At 35.7% G+C, this 27,767-nt stretch overlaps 1 protein-coding gene across 2 annotated transcripts in view; it reads right to left on the reverse strand.

Annotated features, from left to right (window-relative positions):
- RELN (reelin) overlaps positions 1-27,767 on the reverse strand; it is a 516,825-nt gene that overhangs the window by 170,188 nt on the left and 318,870 nt on the right. For both annotated transcript variants that reach the window (XM_073009223.1, XM_007982474.3), the window contains exons 14-20: positions 27,396-27,604; positions 26,502-26,630; positions 25,077-25,186; positions 14,477-14,543; positions 10,200-10,433; positions 9,361-9,522; positions 4,038-4,274 (exon numbers count right to left, since the gene is read on the reverse strand). In XM_073009223.1, coding sequence (XP_072865324.1) covers positions 4,038-4,274; positions 9,361-9,522; positions 10,200-10,433; positions 14,477-14,543; positions 25,077-25,186; positions 26,502-26,630; positions 27,396-27,604 — 1,148 coding nt within the window. The remainder of the gene's footprint in view (positions 1-4,037; positions 4,275-9,360; positions 9,523-10,199; positions 10,434-14,476; positions 14,544-25,076; positions 25,187-26,501; positions 26,631-27,395; positions 27,605-27,767) is intronic.

Raw genomic sequence — 27,767 nt, forward strand, 5'->3', positions numbered from 1 at the left:
AGAATTTGAACTCAGGCCTATGACCTCAAAGCCTATGTTTGTACCACACCATATTTCCTAAAAACAATTGCCAATTCTAAATGCTACAACAACTATTCTCTCTCAATTGTACACTTATGTATTTATTTAGAGACACAGTCTTGCTCTGTCACCCAGGCTGGAGTGCAGTGGCATGATCTCAGCTCACTGCAACCTCTGCCTCCTGGGTTCAAGTGATTCTTGTGCCTCAACCTGCCAAATGGCTGGGATTACAGGCATGTGCCACCACGCTCTGCTAGTTTCTGTATTTTCAGTAGATGTGGGGTTTCACCATGTTGGCCAGGCTGGTCTTTGAATTCCTGGCCTCAGGTGATCTGCCTGCCTCGGCCTCCCAAAGTGCTGGGATTACAGGCATCAGCCACTGTGCCTGGCCTTAACTGTACACATTTTAAAACCCAAACTCTATGTTTAATACGACAGCAATGTCCTTCTCACCTGTTGTATCTAGCTGGTTTATTAGATGAATGTTATGTTCATCTAATAAACCAGAGGAATGTTAATGTTCCCTTGGTATTATCACTAATAGTACTAGATGCAATATAATAAACTTCAATTAGAATTTTTCCCTTAGTGATCTTAAAATATATGTAAGAGGTTTTAAGGAATATTAGAACCTAAAGGAGACAGAAGTTCTGAGTTCAGATACTACGTATGGAAGAAAGTATTTGAAGAATTAAAAGCAATTCCTTTCTCCACTGGAAGAAAGTGCTCTAGGATGACATGCTGGAAAGTGATTTATAGCATATTGACTGTAGTTCTTCTAATGAAAAAGCAATTGTCCAAGTTTTCCCTGAAGAACACTCTGAGTAATGACAATCTACACTCATGGAAAGTCATGAGTTAGAAAATGAGAACCAAAAGAACTCACAGCTGAGAAAAACCAACAACAATTAATTTAACACCAGCCATTCGTAAGACCACATATATATTTCAAAATTTCCCTTGGGAGAAACAAGGTCATTAAAGGGCAGAGACTGCATACTTAAATATGTTTAAATAATTTTTACTTCTTAAGACAATATGCTCCAAAGGTTTTACATTTAAAAAATGACAGCTTGTTTTAGGACTATGAGATTATAATAAATAGTTGGCCAATATAATCACTTAAATTTTAATATTGTAACAAGTGTTTCTGAAAAACATCCCCAAGGTGAATTCACATTAAATCTTGGACAATGTATTTCTCAACAGTGGCAGAGAGAAAACAATGTCACTAAAAGGGGTTTTATTCTGACTCACTGGCTAAGAAAATAGGAACAGTTTGAGATCTTCCATGTTGTTTCATTTTAATGAGAGGCAAGCATTTTTCATGTCCTTATTAAAGTGGTTAATGTGTTTCTGTAGTCTCATTATCACCGCCAGGGTATACTCTCTGTTGTTTCATAACCAAGACAACTCCTTTTCCTTTCAGAGAAGATCAGAAAGTCAAATCGATTGCTCACATGTGGTTGTTAATAAAACTCCTATGGGGCTGCTCAAGGTGCCCATGGGGATTGTACAATTATTTATGTTTTCTTATGGTTTTTCCATAATTACTGTGATTGTACTTTCACAAAGTAAATGTATCTCCACCAATTAAAGCGGTGGTGGGTTAAGAATATTCATCAGACTTGTGTGAAAGGATATTGTTCTTAGGGTTTTGATCAAAGCACAGAAATTAAACTGCTGTTATCATGCATTCAATGCAAGTGTTAAATTAAAATGCGCAGCAACTTTTGCATTTATCTGAGCAGATGTTAACTATTTATGAAAGTAAACATGATACAGGACTTGCATTCATGATATGACTCTTTGTTATATTAAAAGTGTTAGGAAAAAACTCTTCTACACAAACTTGAAGGATAGAGTTTATGGTACATGATCAGTTTGAATTACTGTAAATTCAGGTCAATTTAAATTTTCAGAAGCATGAAATTCTAAGAAATCTCATTTTGTTCTACATCTTTACACCTTATTTGCTTTATTCCTTTATTTTCTTTAAAGTCTCTGGGACTAACAAAGAACATCTGTAAAAACAAGCATCTGAGTCTATCAAATAGAAAATGTGTCTCTTGAGCCCAGGAGGCAGAGGTTGCAGTGAGCTGAGATTACGCCATTGCACTTCAGCCTGGGTGACAAGAACAAAACTCTGTCTCAAAAAAACAAAAAAACAAAAAAACAAACAAACAAAAAACCAAAAACTACCACCTTCCTACTTTGTCTTATAGAAATTTAGAAATTTCATTCTATCCAGTTTGACAGTGCTTGCAGCAAAAGTGACCAGCTGTACTTCCATTCTATTAGCGGTCATTTTGATGCTAGAATTTGAGCCTGCTGTGTGTAAGATCTGACTATACATGCACAAGTCCCATTGAAGGTAATTTTCTGTGCAATAGTGTGTAAAATTTACCTCTAATTATGATAAGGTCACTGATGGGTCATTTATGATATGCTCTCTGGAGGCAACAGTGGTGAATAGCTTTCAGTGAGATTCATCTGAAGGAATTAAATTGGTCTGACCATGACTCAATACAAAATAAAAGTCTCTTAGAAAATGATTCTTCAATCATATTTCCGGTCCTAATGGAACCTAGAGAGGGGCAGTATACACAGTGGTGAAGGTTGTGGGTTTTGGAATCACACAGGACTGAGTTTAAGTCCAGGATCTCTGGGTCTAGAAGACCCTAAAAGAACTAGCCTCTGCACATCTCTTGGTTTCCTTGACACTCACTACCTCACTACCTGGTCTCCAGGACAACTGGCCTCCTTCCTGGTCCTTGAACATGTCATGGTCACTCTCGCCTGGGGGAACTGTGTGCACCACAAAGTTTTCTGTAGTTGCATTTCTCTTCCTCCAGATCTTCATGTGGCTGGAGCTTTCATGTTCTCCCACTTCCCAATCAGTGGAATGTTATACCCACCATGTGAACTACACAAAGGTAGCCTCCTCCGAGAAGCCTCTTGGGAGTTTCCTATGTAAAGTAGCCAGCTCCTGCCCCTAGTTAACACTGCTGTATTATCCTACTGATGTACATGAAGTACTAATCACCATTAAATTATTTACTGTTTGTTGTATAATTAAATTCGCATATGACCCCAGGAGGAAAAATCTAAAAATGAAGGGTACCTTAATTAGGCTATCCCACAATTTTGAAACCCCACTGGCATTAACTATATGAGTCACTGGTCCAATAATGTTTGATAACATGGATTAAAAAGGAGATGTTAGTTAACCAATCATGGCTAAAAATACTTCTGGGGTCTTATATAAGAGAGCATGAAAACAGAGCTACTCATGATAAATTTTATTAAAATAGTCACTAGAGTGACTTCATGTTTCATTACGAACCCCATGGGCCTCTGAGGGAGAATATGGCAGTCACTTTAATTACTAACACTTTTTGAAGAGGTTTTTTGTTTGTTTGTTTTTTTAAATATGTAACTGTGGGAAATGAAAATTTGAGATTAATATATACAGTAATTTTTTTTTTTTGAGACATTGTCTTGCTCTGTCACCCAGGCTGGAGTGCAGTGGCGTGATCTTGGTTCACTGCAAGCCCCACCTCCCAGGTTCATGCCATTCCCCTGCCTCAGCCTCCCGAGTAGCTGGGACTACAGGTGCCCACCACCACACCTGGCTAATTTTTGTATTTTTAGTAGAGACGGGCTTTCACCTTGTTAGCCAGGATGGTCTTGATCTCCTGACTTCATGATCCACCCGCCTCGATCTCCCAAAGTGCTGGGATTACAGGTGTGAGCCACCATGCCCGGCCATAAAATTTTACATTTATTTAAATCTATCAGTATTTTGTTTTCGGTCCTCTTTCCCAAGACATTTTACTTGCAGACATACAAGTAGGCTTGTGTAGACATACTCGTAACAGAAGTACTATTTTCAAGTAGTTCCTCTTTAGTAAATACTTGTCAACAAATGGCTAAGTGCTGAATAGACTGGAAGATCATCCTCATGTTCTAATTCCTAGTGCAAACTGTAACAACAACAACAATGAAATCCTTACCAAAGGGTCCAGTCATGGCCACAGTACGGCTGAACATTTCCAAGGTAGAATCCCAGAGACTGAGTGACCTCCACAAGATTGGTAAAGTCAAGACTAATGCTATTGAAAAGTACAGACGTCATGATAATCTCATCAATAGCCCATACATCTTCTCCTTGGGAAGAGTGATACGGCTGCCACCACCTGAACTGAATTCCAAACTGCCTTGCATCATCTGGTAGTTCTACAGAGATTATTCTAGAGAAAAAAAAAGGGTCAAAATTCAGATTATTTTGTCATCTTAAAACACAAATATTTATAGTGGGATAGATTTTCCCCTGAAGTATAGCATTAAAAAATAGTTCTCCCATGATGATAAACATGTTTCTTTGAGATGTCCAGTTTCCTGTCTGTTTCCAACAAAATCTTCCACACACACCCCAAAATGTAACTTTGCGTTCACTCATCCGCTTTTGAAAAAGCTCTCAATAAACATGGTGGTCATAGCGACAGTATTCATCACAGTCTGGTAAAGGATCTTGGGCAGCTTGTTACACATATTACAGTTTTGGCTGTTTGGAACCAGGATACTTCCTCATTCCCATGAGTTTATCATAGTGTGTGAGGTCATCTGCTGTGTCATGGCAGCTATGATAATAAACCTGTATCTGACAAATGGGGAAGAAAATTAAGAATAATATCTAATTTCCAGGAGCAATTATTGTACACAGCAGCAGGAACCATATATTAATTGCCACTGCAATGACATCTACTTGAAAGCTCCATAAATCACAGTACCATGCTGCTCGCATCCATACACAGGTGAATTGTGAAGCAAATGGCAAAGGGAATATTTGTCACCGTCAAAGTACAATTAAACACCAGGAAAGGTGCTTGCAGTAAAGACACACTGGAAGGGCTGAGTTTGTTTTTTGTTTTTTAAACTAATGAGCAAATAAAAATTTCCTAAGTCAAGTGACTAGTTGAATTACTTAGAAAGCAATTATTTTAAAACTTCAACATCTAAGGCTGAATTTACTGAGAAATTGGATTGGCTTTCATATTTTTATTGTGTGAAGAAATATGCTAAACCACCTCTTGGCAATGTGCTGTTTTACATATTGAAAGTTATTTAAAAAGTAATTACCTAGTTTTCCTTCAAATAATTTGTACATGGATATTTGGGGTAGACTAACATGACTATCACCATTGATTATACAAATAGTACAGAACTGGTAGGACTTGTTACAATAGAAGAAAACATATTTTCTAAATAAAGGAAAATCCATATGCAAATACGGAAATAAAACTTTAAAAACACTTTTTTTTTTTTGAGACGGAGTCTTGTGCTGTCGCCCAGGCTGGAGTGCAATGGTGCGATCTCAGTTTACTGCAACCTTTGCCTCCCAGGTTCAAGTGATTCTCCTGCCTCAGCCTCCTGAGTAGCTGGGACTACAGGCGTATACCACCACACCCGGCTAATTTTTGTATTTTTAGTAGAGACAGGGTTTCACCGTGTTAGCCAGGATGGTCTCGATCTCCTGACCTCGTGATCCGCCTGCCTCGGCCTCTCAAAGTACTGGGATTACAGGTGTGAGTCAGTGCGCCCGGCCCTAAAAACAGTTCTTAAACTAAAAATACATAGCTATAATACATTTATGAATTTTACATGCTTTCTAAAATCTGTAAAATTTTTCATCAGTGTAAATTTATTAGAAGAGTCAGGTTTTGTTAAATTAAGTATTTTACTAATTTTCATTTTAATTTTTCAAATCTGTTTATTAAATAAATGCATATATTTATAAAAATACATAATATATAGAAAGAAACTAAATAAACATTTAAATTGGTTTAACAATGAAAATATCAGTCATTGATTTAATAATTTGTTTAGCATTGTTATTAAAAACAATTTTTCTTCATATTAATAATTATAAAAGCAGTTAATATTCTCTCTGATGAAAATAAGTATTATTTTTTAACATAACAACTGGAAACTAGAATTTGCCAGGCAACTTTTAAGGAAAATAGTGTATATGAATGTGATAGTAGTGACTGAAGTGACCAATATTTTCATGGCAGAGGTGTTAAGACTATGGGTCTGTAATCAGACTCTTGGGCCAGAGTTCCCACTCTGACACCTAATGGTTAATGATTTTGCAACTGTAGATAAAGCACTTGGCTTCTATGTGTCTCAGCAGCTTCATCTGTGAAATTAGAATAATGCTATTCTTACGGCAAGGGCGAAAAACATTTTTGTCTGGTTTTCACTATTATGCCTTAGTACCTAGAGCACATAAGTACCTAGAGTATCTGGCACATAATAAGGACTCAACAAATTTTTGCTGCATAGTACGTATTATCAGTATATGCCTGATAGAGATGTGAGTACAGAGGCACAAGGAGGTTAAATAATCCCTTTAAGGTTAAGCAGACTATAAGTGCAAACGCCAGGATTTGGACCTGGGGAACTTGGCTCTAAAGCCTTGTTCTTAACTTCTACATCATATCTTTGGGTGTAAGAGGAGTTCCTGGTGATTTCACCACTCTTTGCAAATTATAGTGGCTGGTTAGAATAGATGTGGAACTGTCTGATCAGAATATTCCTAGAGGAGAACACAGAGACTTAAGCCAACTTTCTACCTCAATCTTACTTTTGTTTGTAGGTCCTAACCTCATAGATTTATTTTTTTAATGTTTTATAGTAATATGTACTATTGAATTGGGTGACACATAGAAACAAAGAGGAGATCAAATATAAAGATCAAATTGTTTAAAAAATGTTTTACAATGATATACACTATGGAACTGGATGACATGATAGAACAAAGAGGAGATAAAATATAATAATCAAGACGTAAAAAGAAACTAAGATTAGACTTCATAATAATCTTAGAATAAAAACAAGCCCTATGATTAAGAAGAAAAGCTAGAATAATTTTAGTCTCACCAGTGATACATAATTTTACATTAATAAAAATACCAATTAGTTCACAAGACATTCTAGTCAGTTGGAATTAAAAGACTAACTTAGATATATTAAATTTTTATTAATAACAAGCAGATGGAGTTCTTTTATTTACTGAATAAATCATAGGCAAGCAAATTATTTAAAATAGTCGAGGAGTAATAGTGGTTAGCCAACTAGCACGTCTAATTTATGAATCACACTTCATTTTTGAACAACTATGGCATGAAGAAACAATATGGAATTCACAGCAATTACAGGCAGCAATTTATACTGAAGGAAATATAGCAAATGGCTAAAGGCATCAAGATATATTTAACTTTCTTATGAAGAATTTACATGGTTTGTATTATTTATCATATAAAATATAATTTGGTATCTAGAATATATCAAATTCCCCTTCTGCCATGTCACATTTTATTAATATTTGTAAGAGAGAGGGGGCGGGAGGAAGAATTCATGGACAGAGATACAGATATATATATATACACACACACACACAGAAAATTAAGGTGTTTTTGCTACCATTACCACATTCTCCTTTTAAAAAAACTCCACTTTGATCCTAATCTTTCAAGCCATGCACATATCTACTACTGAAAAGCCACCTTGATTCTTAGAAGAAAAATGTTGCTGTCAAATGGCAGGCAAGATTAAATGCGCCTTTGCAATAACACATTAAATGTGTAATTATTTTTCATATCAACAAAGATTAATTAAATTTCATGATATAGATTGATTACTGAATTTTGCAGCTGTCCATCTTTGTTATAAAAAATTGTGCTTTAGGCTAACTTAGGATTGTGATATTTTCTTCATGCTTTCATCATCATTACCTTGATTTTTGTTTAATTTTCTTTTAATGGTTACTATGGAGAGTCTATGAAAGGTTTCTTTAGGATTCATGTGTCTCTACTTAGTAAGAAAGTTGAGTTTAGCACTAGATTTTTACCTATACAGGGAAAATACCCAAGACAGTTGGTGCATCTTTAAAATTTTGGAATGTGTAACATTTATAAGTTATAATAGATGTTAATCATTATCTGTTACATGCTACTTCATTTTCTATGAAAATAAAAGTTCTCATCTATTTGCAAATACTTAAATATAGGGGCAGGTCCAGGCAAAACTGTAAAATATATAAAATATATCCTCAGTCCCCCTCTCTTACTTTCCTTAACCCTGTCTTTTTTCCAGGGTGCCAATGCAAACTTCCGTGTCCAAAGCCTTCTCTTTCTCATCTCCTCATGATTAAAATATACTTCCAGGAAGTGAAACGGAATATTAGTCCATTTATATGTGACTGTGAATGTAAGCTACAGTATCAACTACTCTGATGGAATTTTAACTTTAAACCTTAATCCCTTGATGTTTTTAAAGGAATTTCAGTGAGTAGCTCAATAAGTGTTTAGGAGGCAAAAAGGATCTTTCAGACACACCTGAAATTGTACCATTAATTGTGTTACTATTCTGCCAACAATGAAAGATAGCCCAGCTTCAAGTAAGACTTAAATCTGACAACTGATACTATATATGATGAAATCTATACACTAAAGAAAAATAGAAATGGTCCGAAGAAAGGGCTTTAAATAAACCCTAACATCGCATTTTTGCCAGAGACACTATACATGCTAAAAAATTTCTTTGTATTCATTACTTAATTATATTACATGTAAATCTTAATAACATATTGGTTATATGATATATATTACATCATATAATTTATTACAACATATTAAAATATATCACTAGTATTTATCAACAGCATTTATAATTTAGTGCCATATTAAAATCCTGTGTAATAGTGTTAATTACTTTTCTCTTTTTTTTTTTTTGAGACGGAGTCTCGCTCTGTTGCCAGGCTGGAGTGCAATGATGCAGTCTCAGCCCACTGCAATCTCTGCCTGCCGGGTTCAAGCAATTCTCCTGCCTCAGCCTCCTGAGTAGCTGGGACTACAGCTGCGCGCCACCACACCCAGCTTATTTTCGTGTTTTTAGTAGAGACAGGGTTTCACCATATTGACCAGGATGGTCTCAATCTCCTGACCTTGTGATCCGCCTGCCTCGGCCTCCCAAACTGCTGGGATTACAGGCACGAGCTACCACGCCCAGCCTACTTTTCTCTTTTACAAGCATTGAAATATTTCCCTTAGATGCATATTTAAAAATATGACAATAAATTCCTTCAAATGATCAGAAGTCAGTGGGATAAACAAATGGGTCGGCTTGGTAGTTTTTCATTGCAAGACACATCAATCTTTGTCCGCTCCATCCGTCAATGGAAAAAAATCTAGAATTTTATACCATTTGAATTATGATTTCCCCAGGAGGGAGATATCACTCTGCAACCATTTTTCCAAATGCTTTCCAACATACCTGGGCTCATGATAGCTGAGATATGAATAGTGCTCCAGGAGTTTCCAAGTTATCCCATTATCATAAGAATAATGCAACAGAACTCCTTCACCAGGCTGGTCAGGGGCTCTGCATGTGCTCAGAACAGATTTGCTCCCCAGTCTCAGTGTGAACTGCAGAAACCTAGACACAAATTGTCTATAATTAGTGTATGCATAAACATTTTTAATCATAATGTTCATTTTGGTCTTTAAGGAATTTCAAACTGATTTAAGTGAACTACTCCCAAATTAAATGTTTCCACTCATCCCTCTTTTATAAAATGTAAGTAATTTCATTGTGAGATGTATGAGTATGTGTAGATATTCATGTACATGTCGATATACATATTTTATATACAGATAAATCCATAAAAATATAACTGGATGTTTATGCACATTTGTATACTATGTACTTGTGTACATACACTTAAAATGCCAATCACTTCTTTACTGCATTATTTATTAGACACTGGGGGAAGGGAAGTTGTAGAGTAAATCTAATCAGCCTCTGCAAGCTGTCAAATAAATAAAACTACATAAATAATTAACTAGCTCTTGGCTTAAGAACATAGTGTTGATGCTAACATTTCATATTTTAAAAAACCTAGTCAGTCATTAATATCCAAGTCATTGGTAGGCCTCCTAATTTACTAAAAACTAGGGCAAATTAACTGTCAATAAACTGTAAGCTCCCTACAACCCTGGTTAAAAATGAGAAGATGTCTATCAGAAAAAATATAAGAAATAAAAATGGATCATATAACTAAATTCAACATTAGTATCTGGCTTTTGTATGTATTCTCCCCTGCCTTCACTCACCTGGATTGTGAGCTGTCAAGGAAGGATGTAATTAGCTGACGCCGCCCATCTTTGTTGAAAACCAGGGCCTTACCGCTGGCCAAGACACCACAACCAAAGCTGACTTCAGCACCGCGGATAGAGTAAAAGTTATGGTAAGAGGAGAGCCTAGAACTGCCAAAGCTTTCAGAAATAAACATTGGGAATGTCTGGGATGCCATCTCACAAGCTGGGCCAGAAAATCCAGGGTCACACCTGAAAGAAATACAGTGAAATTAAATCTTAAACTGTTGGCTGTTTTGGAGATTCTCAATCTACTTTGGGGAAGAGGAAGTCCAGAGGCTAGGATTTCATTGAATGGTAAATGAGGCTCATTAGTCTTTGGAGACTACTGAATCTCAAGATTTGATAAGAGCTAATCGACTGTAAATATTCCAGACAAATACAGTCTATGCACAGCCCTACCACAAAAAGCCTACAATTAAAACAGCAATTCAGCACTCACCTTCAACCAGTACCAGCAGTTTATCTAAAATACATCTATGTTCACACACATTTCTAACTTAAAATATCTGTAAAAGGTTTATGTATATAATTTTATTCATAATGCTCATTACATTTATAAAAGAAACAGCATAAAGCACTTCTAATAAGATACTCAGAATAAATTTTTCCTAAGAACAAATGTTAAAATACATGTTATGCTTGTGATAGGAATTAAATATTTAGAAACTATTGGAAAATGAATCTATCTTTAACTATTTCAAATGTATAAAGGGAATATGTACACCCTTGACCTAGATAGACATCCTTAGCAGCACTGTGTTGCCTGTCAGTGGACTCTCCCAAATTAGTGGCACTTCAAGAAAAATAAACCTTTCCCTACTCCCCAACAACCTGCTTGCTTCTATGTGAGAATGTGCTGTATTTATATTAGCTGACTAGAATATATAGGAGTGACCCAAGCCTTCTATCAGTGAGAAAACCTCATCACAGATGAATCAGCAATGGAAACATCTATGTTTTAAGGAGATTATTCATCATGAAATAGTTTCAAATTCTTTGTTTTTACTGTGCTATTTCCTGTTCACTACATTTATAAGGTTGCTCAATTGGTATCTTTTTGAGTGAGGGATTCTCGTGGGAGCATTCAAAACTTGCTGAAATCTGAAAGAAACCTTTACAAAGCAAATGTACCAATGAAGTGATACTATGGCATGACTCAGTATTCTTCTTTGGCAGTACTACTGAGACTCGGGTCTATGCTGGCCTTTCAGGGATCCATGGAATGTAAAAATATGCTAAAATCAAATGCCCACTTTTATGTATATTGGATTTTCTGGGGAGAAGGTTCACAGGTTTTATCAGATTACCAAATAATTTGGAGCCTAAAATGCTAAGAACTACTGTAGCATGAAGTTTGAAGGTTGTCTTGGTATCTTAAGTAGCATCAATAAGGGGATGAAAGGAAAGCCAATATTTACTGGATGAGCCTTCTTTCACATGTTGTCTAATGGACTTAGACTGAATAGCCAAGTTATTTCCAAAAAAGAATGTTTAAAATCAGCTAAACTGAACGCTTTTTAAAGTCAGGAAACTGAGTGTGTTTTACCACAGTCACGAATTGGAATTAGTTTTCCTTAACAAGACTATCTATTCCAGAGTGCATTTCAGGGCAATTACATTTTTGTGTATCTTAAATGTGTCTTCTCAGGACAAGTGACTGGGAGAAACTGGTGCTCATTTAGAGATGACTCACATTGGAGTCACTTTCCATTTAGTTGTTTTAAAAGTCTACTTTTAATCAAAGGTTATTCAATTGAGAAATAATGCTGATAGTTTTTTTTAAAATAACTTTTTTAAAAAACAAAAAACTTTGTAGTCTTTGTTTCTCTGCAAAACAACAGGATCACCCACGTTGGTGATTTTGAGTATGACACGAGGCTCTCCAGACTCCCAATAGGTCTCCTACCGATGCATCTACACATGCTTAAATTTAGCAGTAGAGTCACCCTGTAATGTCAAGAAAAAGACCCCACTGTTAAGCTATATGAATGACACATATGAAGAAAGGGTTCTAGTGCTCTCTCTCCTCATTAGCATCTCTAACAGGGTTGGGCTTACCAGGTTAGTAGACTGTCCATTTAGAGAACCAGGTCTGGGATTGTACACAGGCCAGAAAGTGTTAGAGGGAACATGAGAGGGTAGAATCTTGATAGCAAATAGCAGTAAAATGGGGGAGAGGCAGAGTAAAGAGGAGAGAAAAATACAAAGTTGCAAAGGTCCCAGATTCAATGGTTTGTTTAAAGGAAGTGGTATTACATATACATTTCTTTTCTGTGCAATTTTGCTCAAAGTCAATAAGGTACATATTGCTGGAAAAGGAGGTAGTAGTCAAACTTTTAGCCCAACTGTAAGTGGACAAAGCCAATGAGTATTACATAAAACATTGTTAGAAATAGGGAAAAACACTAAAGTTCCAGATGGTGAAAATATTCTGTAAAACTTCAGAAGGAGGAAAAGACTATGACTGTTCAGAATAATGTATGGTGTCAAAAAAGAACAATGTTCAAAAGCATAAAGCCACCATTTAGATTTCTGTTTGTATCCACCATGGGTGGCATAGATGGTAGCCTTAATAAAACCACTTAATTCTAAGAGGAATATGATACATATAAAATGAAGTCTGAAGTATAATTACTGTAATTATAGATAGGTCTTTTTAGAAATACCACTTTCTATTTTTTGAAAATAAAAGCGGTTGTCATTTTAGATAATTTTTTTTTCCCAAAACTTTTCGGGACAACATCAGGAATTGCAAAACTATCTGGCCTCATGTTAATTTTATTTGAAATACACTAAGAAGATGATCTGGTTATGGATAATGGATGCACATAACAACTTGAGGAAAATATCAGCCAATGTTTCATAGATCTAATGAGTAGTGTTTTGGGGTGGGAGTTGGTAGTTTTATGAGAACACAAGGATGCATATTCAGTTTTGAAACATAGATGGAAATTTTTCAATTCTTCACATATTTTATAAAAAATTTCCATTGGGCAGAGTGATGTCTTTGTTAATTAAAATCACTGAAATAAAGTTAGAAAGTTAAAAAGCCACACTAATCTCAATGTCAACAAGTGCTTGGCTCATACATGCAATTTATTTTTTTTCTTTTTGAGATGAAGTCTCACTCTGTCACCCAGACTGGAGGGCAGTGACGCGATCTTGGCTCACTACAACCTTTGCCTCCCAGGTTCAAGTGATTCTCCTGCCTCAGCTTCCCTAGTAGCTGGGATTACAGATGCATGCCACCATGCCCGGCTAATTTTTGTATTTTTAGTAGAGATAGGGTCTCACCATGTTGGCCAGGCTGGTCTCGAACTCCTGACCTCAAGTGATCCACCCATCTCAGCCTCCCAAAGTGTTGGGATTACAGGCATGAGCCACCATGCCCAGCCTGCAATTTCTAAATGATCAGGTTCAAAGCCCTTTTATGAGTTCTCTACTCATTAACAAATTAATTGATTAATTACTCTTTTTGTTGGAAGGACAAGAAAAAGTAGACTAGATGATCAGCTGTTGAAAACTTATCTTTATAACAGATTGCCTGTGGTTTCAGGAATTTCCAGAATATTTTATAATTAAATATTAATATAAGAATGACATAATAAATGTGAATATCCATTTTTTGGTATAAACATAAAATAATTCACTGGTGTAATTAGATATTACATTATTAATGTATAATTTCAGACTTCATATTCAACAGCATTGTTTTGTAAAATATTTTATAATTTATTAAAGACCCAAATGATTTTCAAAAGTAAACAAGATTCTTAAGTTATATTTAAAGATGATGAATTTGCTTATCAAATCTGCTAAATTTGGCCCAGTCCAGTTTCCTTTAGCATTGGATCTATGGGTCATTACTGATTTTTATAATCATTTACAAAGCATGCTGGGAATTACAATGTGACTCATGAACACCCGAACAAGTTTATGGAAAGGGATGTAACTACAGGCAGGAAAGGCAGCCATCAAGCTGTGAGGAATTACAATTTGTTCACAAATTCACATGAGGAATGCTAAATTTGTCCACAATTTAGCCTAACATAAAATGTATTAATTTTCACTTAAAAATACATTTGAATTACACTTAAATTCTATTAGAAATATCCATTTTTTTATCTTAAAAAACCCCCAATCCTAAAAAAGGTTATTAAATGACTTGTGACTTCAATATGTAAATTACACATCAAAAAGGAGACGCGTAAGTGTTATTTTAAGATGCTTACTTGCAGCCATGTCTAGTGCACTGTCCTCTGCCAGAACAGAATTTGAGACATGATGGGCCAATATAAACTGTGGGGGGAAAAGAGAACATAATTACAAAAACACAGAACACTACCAGTACAATTTTGTGAAGCAATATCCATGCAATATGGCCCCTTGTGTGTATGTCGTTTGTAGGAATTCAGGGTGACATATGGAGTGCTATGTGATAAGGTAAGTGCTTAGTTACAAAGCTACTGAAATGGTTACAAGTTACACAGATAATCCTTTTAAGACTTTAACATTTCATATCAAAGAAGATAGGAGCTTATGAATTCCTCAATAGACTCTATTAGACAATATTAGTGCTTCTGCCTTGAACATTCTACAAAGTTTATATTCTTTAGGTAGAAAAAAAGAATTTACAAAGGACCAATCTGACATATCACAATATGGAGAAGTCACACCATAATTTTCATTCCTATTAGGGGAAAAATCTATAACACTGTGGATGACTATTACATATATTTCTAAATATTAATCTACCTTTCCTGGAAATGAGGAGTTAAGAATCTGTTGTTGAGCCTAAAGTTTTCTCCATCATGCAGATTTTTTTCCCTAAATGCTGGGCTTGGCTGATAACAGGATGTTACAAACCTAAATTTGAATCTTTGGAATGCTGAGAAAAAGGCTACTGATTGTTGAATGGTAGGTTCTGAGATACTCAGACTCCAACACATTTAAATATATTAATTCTTTTGTTAATCAGCAAAATTGATAATATACCAAATGGTGTAAAAGTGGCATTAAACTAATGAGAAATTCAAGATGCAATAAAACCTCGTGTATTCAGTGTTTTGGGCATAAGCAAATTTATAACCCGTTATTTTTTTTTCTGTTCTGTAGTCATTTCAAAGTATTTAAATAATTTTATTGTAAAATAAACTTTCCTGTAGCCTATGCTCCTATAAGCACTTAATACCTGCCAGTTAACAGGTGGAGTAATTCAAATTCAATGCATTGCAGGCCGATGGAAAGCTCTTGGTGATGGAAACTGCTGGTTTAGGAAGAGATTAGATAGCAGGTTGAGTTATTAAAGGTATTGGTTTCAGGTGTCACATAATCTGGGCTTCAAATTCTGGCTTCATTCAGGAAATTCTGATAAGTAATTTATCCTGTCTAAGCCTCAATATTCCTATTCCTTAAAGTAGGATAATAATATTTCTTAGAGGAAATAGGTAAAGAAACATATTATGCTTAGCAAGGTACCCAGCACTATATGGTTACAATCAGCACCATACTGAGGTCAAGTATTCCTTGACACCCTCTTGTCCTGTTGTTTTGATGTGCTCCACTGTGCACCAAGGAACAGGAAAGGGGCTGGCTCCATTCTTCTTCAGCCTGGAAAAGCATATGGATTGTTTTCCCAGCACACTTGATTTTATGGCTGAAGATATGCTCTAAGAAATAGGGTACTCAAGTCATAGTTCAAAAAACCTCCATCATAAAAAATTCAATGATAAATTAAGACATTCCCAGTCAATGAAAAAAGTTGCAATTAAGAATTTTATTGTAGGCCGGGCGCGGTGGCTCAAGCCTGTAATCCCAGCACTTTGGGAGGCCGAAACGGGCAGATCACGAGGTCAGGAGATCGAGACTATCCTGGCTAACACGGTGAAAACCCGTCTCTACTAAAAAAATACAAAAAACTAGCCGGGCGAGGTGGCGGGTGCCTGTAGTCCCAGCTACTGGGGAGGCTGAGGCAAGAGAATGGCGTAAACCCGGGAGGCGGAGCTTGCAGTGAGCTGAGATCTGGCCACTGCACTCCAGCCTGGGCGACAGAGCAAGACTGTCTCAAAGAAAAAAAAAAAAAAAAAAAAAAAAAAAAAAAAAAAAAAAAAAAAAGAACGTTATTGTCATCCCTTCCTGCTAATGATGAAGCCATTAGGACTCATAACAGGCTTCTTGTTTCCTAAGAGTGTGAATAGGATAGAATAGCTTTCTTCACTATTATCAGTAATACAGTCAAGTTGAAAAAATATTAAAAATGATAAGAAATGTACTTTTCTTTAGGATTTTCCATTTAGCTAAGATTTTCAGGGTAATTTCCAAAGTAATTTCTTTACACACTAGCAGAAGTTGACTCTGCCGTGAAGGAAGAACATATCTAACAGAATTATAATATTGATCTATTTTTCTCTATTATTTTTCTGTGACATAATTCTGGAATTACATAGTGAAATGGGAGAGATTTCAGGGTTTTTGTTTTTTTTGGCAAGTAAGCACACATTTTTCTTGGGAGGGAGTATGTGTCCTCTTCTTCCCTTGTAAAAGAAGCCAAAAGGTGAGTCCTGTTTCTGTGAAAAACTCACATAGAATGATAACAGAATTAAAGAGATTCTGCACCAGGTTTTGCATTCAGCCTACCTTGCTAACCATGTGCATTCCATATATCTTTACCCTTTCCCATTCTACTCAAAGCATGATTCCACTCAAAGCATGGGAACTCAGAGGATGTGTAGTGAACACTTTCTGAACTAAAATTGTGTTGTAACAGCCTTCTTTAGGAAATTGAGACATTCTTTTCATAGACTTACATGTGCTTCATTGCACTCTTAATTTTCTCACATACTTTTTCATTATTCATTTCTAAACCACTTTGATAATTATCAAAAGAATAAAGGTTCATTATAGAATCCTTAAAAAGTGTGACAGCAAGAAAAAGTCACTCATATTCTGCTATCTAGATGCAAATGCCTACTTCCTAGAGCTAATGAACAGGTGCAATACCTAAAATGCTATGCAAAATGTTCTACCAATAAAGAAACTCCATTTTAATCCCTTCATCTTTAGATGTTTTTGCAAATTAACTATATTTATATCCATATAACTCATATGGTCTTTGAGGGTGGGCCTTCCATTGGTCTGTGTTTTGGATACATATTGGGAAATAATTCATATTGGTTCATCAGCAAACTATCTTTTCTAAAGTTTTTCTCCAGTTTCAAGAATTAGTTGTTTCTCAATGTCTAAATTATTAAAAAATAACAGAGACCTGATTAAGACATGGAAAATCAACATTAAACAAGGGTGTACATTTTTTCTATTTTATAAAATTGACCTCAAATCAGTGGCTATGCTAAATTTGCTTAGCTATTGACATTTTGTCCCTTCTCCTCTCTTTCTCCCTTTCTACTTACTTGTAGTATAAGCCTTCAGCCAACTTATATGCTCTCTGAAAATAGGAACGCTATTAATCTACCTGTAATTAAAATAAGAAACCAAACAATCAGGCAGGGATTCATCATCTTATCTCATGGCTTCCCAAAACTACAGCTTCTGTTTCTAAGTCTTTATTAAGTGTGTCTTCCTAAGAAACTGAATTTGTCAGCCTCCTTTTTTGGACTTTCAGCTTCCATGGTCTTTGGGGAGATCAGATCTTGCTATGTTGTCCTGGAGTACAGTAGCTATTCATAGATGAGATGATAGTACACAGTAGCCACAAACTCCTGAAATCAAGTGATCCTTTTGCTTCTGCTTCCTGAGTGGCTGGGAATACAGGCATGTGCCATGGCTGACTACCAAAAACATTTAAAAAGAGTAGGTTGAAAATTATTGCCTCTTCATACCCAGTACATCACTACTACAATCAGCATTTGATAAAGCCACTACACTAAGGATATATATAACCAGTGAACACATAGACAGTCTTTGCCACTGAATGCTCCAAGAACCAAGGCCAAATGATCCTACACAACATACATTATAGTTACATCCTCAAGAGAAAAAAATTCCATCCAAACGAAAGTAAATTAAAAAAAAAATAAGAGACAGTATCTTGAGATGAGAAGGAAGCAGCAGAACAATTCTGGAAGCAGCAAAAACAGAGTGTTAAAAAATCATACTAATGCTCTAAAATGGATCCTAATCAAAATGAAATCCTTGAAATACCAGATAAAGAACTCAAAATATTAATTTTAAAGAATCTCAATGAGATCCAAGAGAAAGGTAAAAGCCAATACAAAAACATCAGATAATCAATTCAGGATATGACTGACAAATTTACCAAAGAAGTAAGTATTTTTTTAAAGAAAACCCAAATCCCAAACAAAAAGGAATTACAAAATATGGTTGAAAGTTTTAACAATAGACTAGACCAAGCAGAAGAAATAATCTCAGAGCTTGAATACAGGTTTTTCAAGTTAACACAGACTGAAAGAAAGAACAAGAATTTTAAAAATGAACAAAAACTTTGAGAAATAAGAGATTATATAAAATGTCCAAACCTATGAGTCAAAAGTATTACTGAGGGAGAAGAAAAGCAAAAACTCTGGAAAGTCTATTTGAGGAAGTAATTGAGGAAAACATCCCTAAAGTCTTGCTAAAGATTTAGACATCCAGATACAAGAGGCTCACAGAATTCCAGAAAAATACATTGTAAGGACGTCACCAAGTTATATAGTCATCAGACTATCTGGAGACAGCATGAAAGAAAAAATCTTAAGATTAGCATGAGAAAAATGTCTAATTATCTGTAAAGAAAATTCCATCAGACTAACAGTGGAATTCTTAATAGAAACCTTATAAGCCAGAAGAGATTGGGATCCTATTTTTAGGTTTCTAAAGAAAAAAACTGTTAACCATGAATTTTGTATTCCATTAGAATTTAGCTTCATAAACGAAGAAGAAACAGTCTTTCCCAGACAAGCAAATGCTAAGGGAATTCATTACCACTACACCAATCCTACAAGAAATGTTAAGGGAGGTCTAAACACAGAAATTAAAGATCAATACTCACCATCATAAAAACAAACGACAGTATAAAACTTACAGGTCTTATAAAACAATTACACAAATGAGACTGCAAAGCAACAAGATAACAATCAACATTATAACAGGAACAAAAACCTACATGTCAATATAGTTCTTGAACAGAAATGGATTAAATGCTCCATTTAAAAGATACAGATTGGCAGAATGGATTAAAAAACACAATCAAACCATACACATACACTGCTTAAAAAAACCCCAGCTAAAAAAAAAAAAACAAACAAACAAAAAAAAAAAAAACCCAGCTAACTGGTAAAGACACTTATAGACTGAAGATAAAGGGATGGAAAAAGATATTTCAAACTAACAGAAACCAAAAATGAACAGAAGCAGCTATACTTATGTAAGATAAAACAGACTTTAAATCAACAACAAAAAGGAAGACAAAGTTATTATAAAATGATAAAAGGCTCAATTCAACAAGAAGATATAGTAGCAATCCTAAATATATATGCACCCAACACTGGAACATACAGATTCATAGAACAAATACTACTAGAACTAAGAAAATAGATGGGGTGCAATATATACAATAGTAGTAAGGGACTTCAACATGACACTGACAGCACCATACAGATCATTGAGACAGAAATTCAACAAAGAGACACTGGATTTAAATTGGACTTTAGGACAAATGAACCTAACAAACATTTACAGAACATTCTACCAAACAACCACAGAATATACATTTTTCTCATGAGTGCATGAAAGAATCTCCAGGATAGGCCATATGTTAGGCCACAACACAAGTCTCAATAAATTTTTAAAAAATCAAAAATCATATCAAATACCTTCTCAAATGACAGTAGAATAAAACTAGAAATTAATTCTGAGGGAAATCTTAAACTACACAAATACATGAAAATTAAACAACCTGCTCCTGAATGATCTTTGAGTTAATGACAAAATGAACACAGAAATTAAATTTTTTTTTTTTTTTTTTTTGAGACGGAGTCATGCTCTGCCACCCAGGCTGGAGTGCAGTGGCCAGATCTTGGCTCACTGCAAGCTCCGCCTCCTGGGTTCACGCCATTCTCCTGCCTCAGCCTCCCGAGTAGCTGGGACTAAAGGCACCCGCCACCTTGCCCTGCTAGTTTTTTGTATTTTTAGTAGAGACAGGGTTTCACCGTGTTAGCCAGGATGGTCTCGATCTCCTGACCTCATGATCCGCCCATCTCGGCCTCCCAAAGTGCTGGGATTACAGGCTTGAGCCACCGCGCCCGGCTAAGAAATGAGTGAAAATAGAGACATAACATAATAAAGCTTCTAAGATACAGCAAAAGCAGTGCTAAGAGAGAGGGCTATAACCTTAAATTCCTACATAAAAATAGATCACAAATTAACAACATAATATTGCACCTCAAGGAACTAGAAAAACAAGAATAAACCAAATCCAAAGCTATCAGAAGAAAATAAATAATGAAGATCAGAGCAGAACTAAATGAAATAAAGACCAAAAAAAAAAAAAAATTCAAAGGATCAATCATATGAAAAGTTGTTCTTTTAAAAGATGAACCAAGTTGATCAATCACTAGCTAGACTAACCAAGAAAAGAAGAGAGACTATTCAAATAAGCAGAATAAAAAATTAAAAAGGAGACATTACAACTGATACCACAGAAATACAGAAGATAATAAGTGTTTGCTATAAACATCTTTATGTGCACAAACCAGAAAACCTACAGAAAATGGATAAATTCCTGGAGACATACCTCCTCCTAAGACTGAAGCAGGAAGAAATAGAAATCCGGAACAGACCAATAACAAGTAGTGATACTGAATCAGTAATAAAAAATCTCCCAACAAATAAAAGCTCTCAGGACGAGACTGATTCACAGCTGAATTCTACAAGATGCACAAAGAAGAACTGGTACCAATCCTACTGAAACTGTTCCAAAAACTGAGGAGGAGGGAATCCTTCGTAACTCTTTCTATGAAGTCAATATAAACCCAAACCAAAGCCAGGCAAGGACACAACAAAAAAGAAAAACTGCAGACCAATATCCCTCATGAACACAGATGAAAAAATCCTTCACAAAATATTAGCAAACTGAATCCAACAGCACATCTAAAAGATAATACAACATGATCAAGTGGGTTTCATTCCAGGGATGCAAGGATGGCTCAACATATGCAAATCAATAAATTTGATTCACCACATAAACAGAATTAAAAACAAAAAGCATAAAATGATCTTAATAGATACAGAAAAGCATTTGATAAAATTCAGCATCCTTTCATGATAAAAACCCTCAACAAACTAGGTGTAGACAGAACATACTTCAAAATAATAAAGGCTGTATATAACAAACCCAAAGCCAACATCATATGGAACGGGGAAAAAGTCAAAGTATTCCCTCTAAGAACCGGAACAGGATGAGGATTCCCACTTTCACCACTCCTATTCAATATAGTACTGCGAGTACTATCTAGAGCAATCAGGCAAGAGAAAGAAATAAAAGGCACACAAATTTGAAAATATAAAGTCGAATTATCTCTGGTTATGATATGATCTTATACCTAAAAAATCCTAAAAACTTCTCTCAAAGACTCCTAGAGTTGACAAATGACTTCAGTAAAGGTTCAGGATATAAAATCAATGTACAAAAATCAGGAACATTTCTATATATTGATAATAAATGGAGGATAAAATCAAGACATCAATCCCATTTACAATAGCTACAAACAAAATACCTAGGAATACTTTTACCCAAGGAGGTGAATGATCTCTACAAGAGAAACTATGAAACACTGATGAAAAAAACTGTAGGACAAAAACAAATATAGAAACATCCTATACTCATAGATTAGAAGAACCAATATCATTAAAATGATCACACTGCCCAAAGCAATCTACAGCTTCAATGCAATTCCTATCAGAATACCAATGTCATTTTTCACAGAATTAGGAAAAACAATCCTAAAACTCATATGGAACCAAAGGAAAGTGAATAGCCAAAGCAATCCTAAGCAAAAAGAACAAAGCTGGAGGCATCCCATTACCTCACTTCAAATTATACTACAAGGCTATAGTAACCAAAACTGGATGGTACTGATATAAAAATAGACACATACATCAATGAAACAGAATAGAGAGCCCAGAATAATCCGACTTACAGACAGCCAACTGATCTTCAACAATTTTCAAAAAAAACATACACTACGGAAAGAACACCCTATTCAATAAATGGTGCTGGGAAAATTGGATGGCAATTTGCAGAAGAATGAAACTGGACCCATACCTCTTATCATATACAAAAATTAACTCAAGATGGAATAAATATTTAAATGTAAGATATGAAACTATAAAAATCCTAGAAGAAAACTGATACGGTTTGGATTTGTGTCCCTGCCCAAATCTCATGTCAAATTGTAGCTCCCAATATTGGAGGAGGGGCCTGGTGGGAGATGACTGGATCATGGAGGTGGATTTCCCCCTTGCTGTTCTTGTGATAGTGAGTTCTCACAAGATTTGTTTGGTTAAAAGTGTGTAGCACCTCGCGCTTCACTCTCTCTTCCTTCTCTGGCCATGTAAAACGTGCCTGCTTCCCTTTGGCCTTCTGCCATGATTGTTAAGTTTCCTGAGATCTCCTAGCCATGCTTCCTGTACAGCCCATGTAACTGTGAGACAACTAAACCGCTTTTCTTTATAAATGACCCAATCTCAGGTAGTTCTTTATAGCAATGCAAGAATGGATTAATATAGAAAATCTAGGAAAAACTCTTCTGAACACTGGCCTAGGCAAAGAATTAATGACTAATACCTTAGCACAGACAACAAAAACAAAAAGACAAATGGGCTTTAATTAAGCCCAAAGTTTCTGCACAGTGAAAGAAATAATGAACAGAGTGAACTGACAACTTACAGAATGGGAGAAAATATCTGCAAACTATGCATCTGAGAAGGGACTAATATCCAGAATTAACAGTGAACTCAAACACCTCGACAAGAAAAAACATATAGTTCCATTAAAAAGTTGGCAAAGGACATAAGCAAACAGTTTACAAAAGAAGACATACAAATGGCCAACAGGCATGTAGAAATGCTAAACATCACTAATTATCAGAAAAATGCACATTAAAACCACAATGAGATACCATCTTACAATCAGATACCATCAGAATGGGTATCCTTAAAAAGTAAAAAAATAACAGATACTGGTGAGGATGTGAGGGAAAAGGAATCTCTTATACACTGTTGGTGGGAATTTAAATTAGGAAAACCTTTGGAAAACAGAATAGAGATCTCTCAAAGAATGAAAACTAGAACTACCATTTGATCCAGCAACCTCACTACTGAGTATCTATCCAAAGAAAAAGAAATCAATATATTAAAGGGAAATCTGCACTTGTATGTTTATTGCAGTGCTGTTCATAATAGCAAAGTCATGGAATCCATGCAAATGTCCATTAATGGGTGATCAAAGAATATGTCACACACACAAACACACCATGGAATACTACTCAGCCATGAAAAAGAATGAAATCGTGTCTTTTGCTGCAACATAGCTGGAATTGGAGGTCATTATCCTAAGTGATATTACTTAGAAAGTTGTAGACCACATGCTCTCACTCATAAGTGGGAGCTAAATAATGTGTACACATGGACATAGACAGTAAAATAATAGGCACTGGAGACTCAGAAAGGTGGGAGGGCGGAAGGGGGGTGAGGGATGAGAAATTACCTTGTATTCTATTTGGGTGATAGTTACACTAAAAGTCCAGACTTCACCACTATGCAATATACTCATATACAAAACTACATTTGTATCCACTGAATCCATAAAAAGAAAGACAAAAACCAAAGAGTTGGTGACTAATAAGTATAAGAAATGTACAGACATGCAACCCGAGAGCTTAAAATATCTTGTCATTGTCGCGGTGGCTCAAGCCTGTAATTCCAGCACTTTGGGAGGCCGAGACGGGCAGATCACGAGGTCAGGAGATCGAGACCATCCTGGCGAACACGGTGAAACCCCGTCTCTACTAAAAATACAAAAAACTAGCCGGGCGAGGTGGCGGGCGCCTGTAGTCCCAGCTACTCCGGAGGCTGAGGCAGGAGAATGGCGTAAACCCGGGAGGCGGAGCTTGCAGTGAGCTGAGATCCGGCCACTGCACTCCAGCCTGGGCGACAGAGCCAGACTCCGTCTCAAAAAAAAAAAAAAAAAAAAAAAAAAAAAAAATCTTGTCATTGTCATAAGTGGTATCGGCTTTAAAATGATGCAAAATTCCAAAAATTCACTTGAAAATGAAAGAAAGATAAAAGATTTTAAAAAGGTATATATCCAAGTTTTCTTTCTATACTATTTTCTGAAAAGGAGGTAAAAGTTTCACTAGTTTTTTTAGAGATGATGTTTCCTTCTGTGTGTTGTCTGCATGTAAAAGAAAAGCATTCCAGATGTTGTGGTAGTTACTAAGAGAAGAATGGGTCTTATTTTAATACATGCAGTATGGTAAGTATTTATGTTAATTTTGCATACAACATTCAAAGAAAATGTTAGGATATCCCTTGTCATCAACTGTGAATTTCAGTTTCAAGGTTTTCTGCATTTTTTATTTATGTATGTTGAAACATTCTAGCATCTAATACTGCTGACTCCATTGGCTTTTTTCTTTTTTTTCTGATTGCACATCCCTGGGCTTCTAACAGAATGCAAAGGAGAAATGGAAGAAAGGGTGTTTAATGAATTGCAAGACCATGACTTAGAAATGTGATGAAGTCTGTGCTGACGAACAAAAGCACAGGAAGACTCTACATCAATGGCATGTGATTATGACAGGCATAAACACTAACCATTATCAATTGCCCACATGTTTCCAAGGATTGGTCCTGTTTGTCTCCAGCGAATCCTGGTGTTCCGGGTTAGTGCTGCATTAGGAAGGGGAATTGTTATTCGGTTCCACCTGCAAGAAAGAGAGCACAAAACCATCTTCACAACTATGTTCATATCTTTTGAATGTATTTTACATGCTTTTCATGCTCTAGTTTCTGTGTGTTTACAAAAGCACTAAAGTTTACCAATAAACTCTTTAAATTCACTTGTGGAATTTGTTTATATCTTTAAAACAGATACACAACTTGTAAAAACATCCACAGCATGCCAGAGTAATGAATTTGTTATTTTATATTATTTAAAAAGTTTTTTAAGTTTTAATTTATTGTTAGAGATGGGGTCTTGCTCTGTTGTCCAGGCTGGAGTGCAGTGGCACAATCATAGCTCACTGTAGCCTCAAAATCCTGGGCTCAAGCTATGCTCCTGCCTCAGCCTCCTGAGTAGGTAGGACTACAGAAGCATACTATCACACCCAGCTAATTTTTAATTTTTAAATTTTTATTTCTGTAGAGACAGGGTCTCACACTATGTTGCCCACACTGGTCTCAAACTTCTGACCTCAAGAAATCCCCTTACCTTTGTCTCCTAAAGTGCTGGGATTACAGGTGTTAGTCATTGTACCTAGTCAGTTTGTTCTTAATAGTGAGCGATATTTAGTTTTTATACATTCTTTTAAGAAAATTTTCCATCAATACTCAGACCTTAGATATTACCTTATGCTAGACATCTGTGCAGAGATGTACTGCTAATTAGCATCAATTACTTTTATTTTTTGCTCTCCCCTAGCCCTACACACATTTAAAAGGGGATAACAAAGAAAATAATTCCCAACTTAATTTTGCCATTCTTGCAAATATTTTTACTATTCTCATAATGCTTATTCTGTCATGTGGCAAGTATTTTATATAATCATCTTTAATTCTCTTAATAGCCCCCAATGAGGTATATTATATCCTTAATTATGCAGAAAAAAGTGGAAAGTCAGGGAGAGTAAATATGGTTACACAGAATGGAATCCAGGTCCAATTTCAAAACTTAACTTTTTTCCATTTTTTCTATGCTGCATTTCTCTAAAAGTACTGTGGCAATAAATCTTTTGGCAATAACCACAGAACTGCCATATAGAATTTAAGTTCATGCAATTCAAAATATAAGTCAAGTACATAAAGAATGAATGGCCTCACAAATTGTAATTTTAATCTTGCATCCAATTTACCAAATACACTATCTTTCTTTCTTCTTTTTTTTTTTTTTACAAGACCACTTTTAAAGAGGTTAGGTTTCTTACCTATTATGACAAAAATGCTAATTTCAGGATTACTCATTGATTTTTATTCTGCAACATGGATTCAAGTATTTCAATATCTCAGAGAGAATGTACTCACCCACTGTAGTTTTCAGAGGAGTAGACAGTGCTGTGGGGGAGGTGGGGTCCAGCACAGACCTCTGGTAAGCATTCAGTGTGAAGGAGGGACCAGGAACGTCCATGGTTGGTAGAAAACTCCAAGCTGACACTAATAAAACCAGAATAAGCACACACAAAAGATGGGGGAGGGTAAAATAACAAAAAAAAAAAATGAAATTTTCAGCTCTGGTTGAGTACATTAAACATCTGTAAAAACAGTGTAAAATTTTTTAAAGATGCTGTTTCCTAAATGATTGTTTTGTCTTTCACTAAAGTCTGACCAGCTTTCAAAGGGCAATTAGTTAAATTACTGCTATAAACAAACTATGTTTTAAAGACAACAAATGGTAACTTGAGTTTATGCTCCTGAGTTTGATAGGTGGCAAGGCAATTACCATGTCTCACACTGTCACTTCATCCTGTGAATGGGACACCGACAAAATTCTTAGAAAAAATACGAGCAACACTTGGGCAAGTGAAACTGAGAAGTCGTGGCTCTTAAAGTGCTAATTGATTTCCATGCTTATTATTAGGGGGTCACCATCCGACAGGAGGTCAAGCTTTTTTTCAGTTGCTTTTTTATTTTTTTCTGTCTTAGCAATCTGTTGTAATGGATGGTTGCCACAGCACATGCAAACACCTCTGATACCTAAGATCAAGCTCTTAGAATGAAGCCATTCCTACTTGAAATCTATCCAATCATACCCCTCATATTAATTGAAGAACTTTTCTTTTGGGAAAAGCGTGTTATTTCATCAATGAGTATTTTACTTAAAATCCAGTTAAAACTCTACTTAGAAACTACCTATTATTTAATAGTCAAACCTGCAAGCTCATTTTTAGTTTTGTACACTTACAAAAAAGGGTTTCCTACCTGTTACCAGGCTGATGTGTTCCACATCCCAGATTGATGGAAAACTGTATCATGTGAGACATTGTAGAAGGGAGAACAGGCAAGACATGGAAAAAGTCTACAGCCCAGACATTCCTATTATGTCCTTGATGGTTCTTTTGCCTGAGACAAAATTTGGTAGCAGGAGTCTGAAGTTCAGGATTGATGACCACAGAAACCAAAGATGGAACCTTTCAAACAAAGGAGACCAGAATCACTCATAATCCTTTCTATGTTAATCCATGTAAATTCTCCTAGATTTGGCCTAGTAAACACCATGTATGTAACTGCCATTTATTAAGCACCAGGAAATGTCCTTTGTGTTGCATTTGTTATTTCATGAAGAAGACGCTA

Source organism: Chlorocebus sabaeus, chromosome 21, assembly GCF_047675955.1.
Source record: "Chlorocebus sabaeus isolate Y175 chromosome 21, mChlSab1.0.hap1, whole genome shotgun sequence".
NCBI classification, from domain to species: domain Eukaryota; kingdom Metazoa; phylum Chordata; class Mammalia; order Primates; family Cercopithecidae; genus Chlorocebus; species Chlorocebus sabaeus.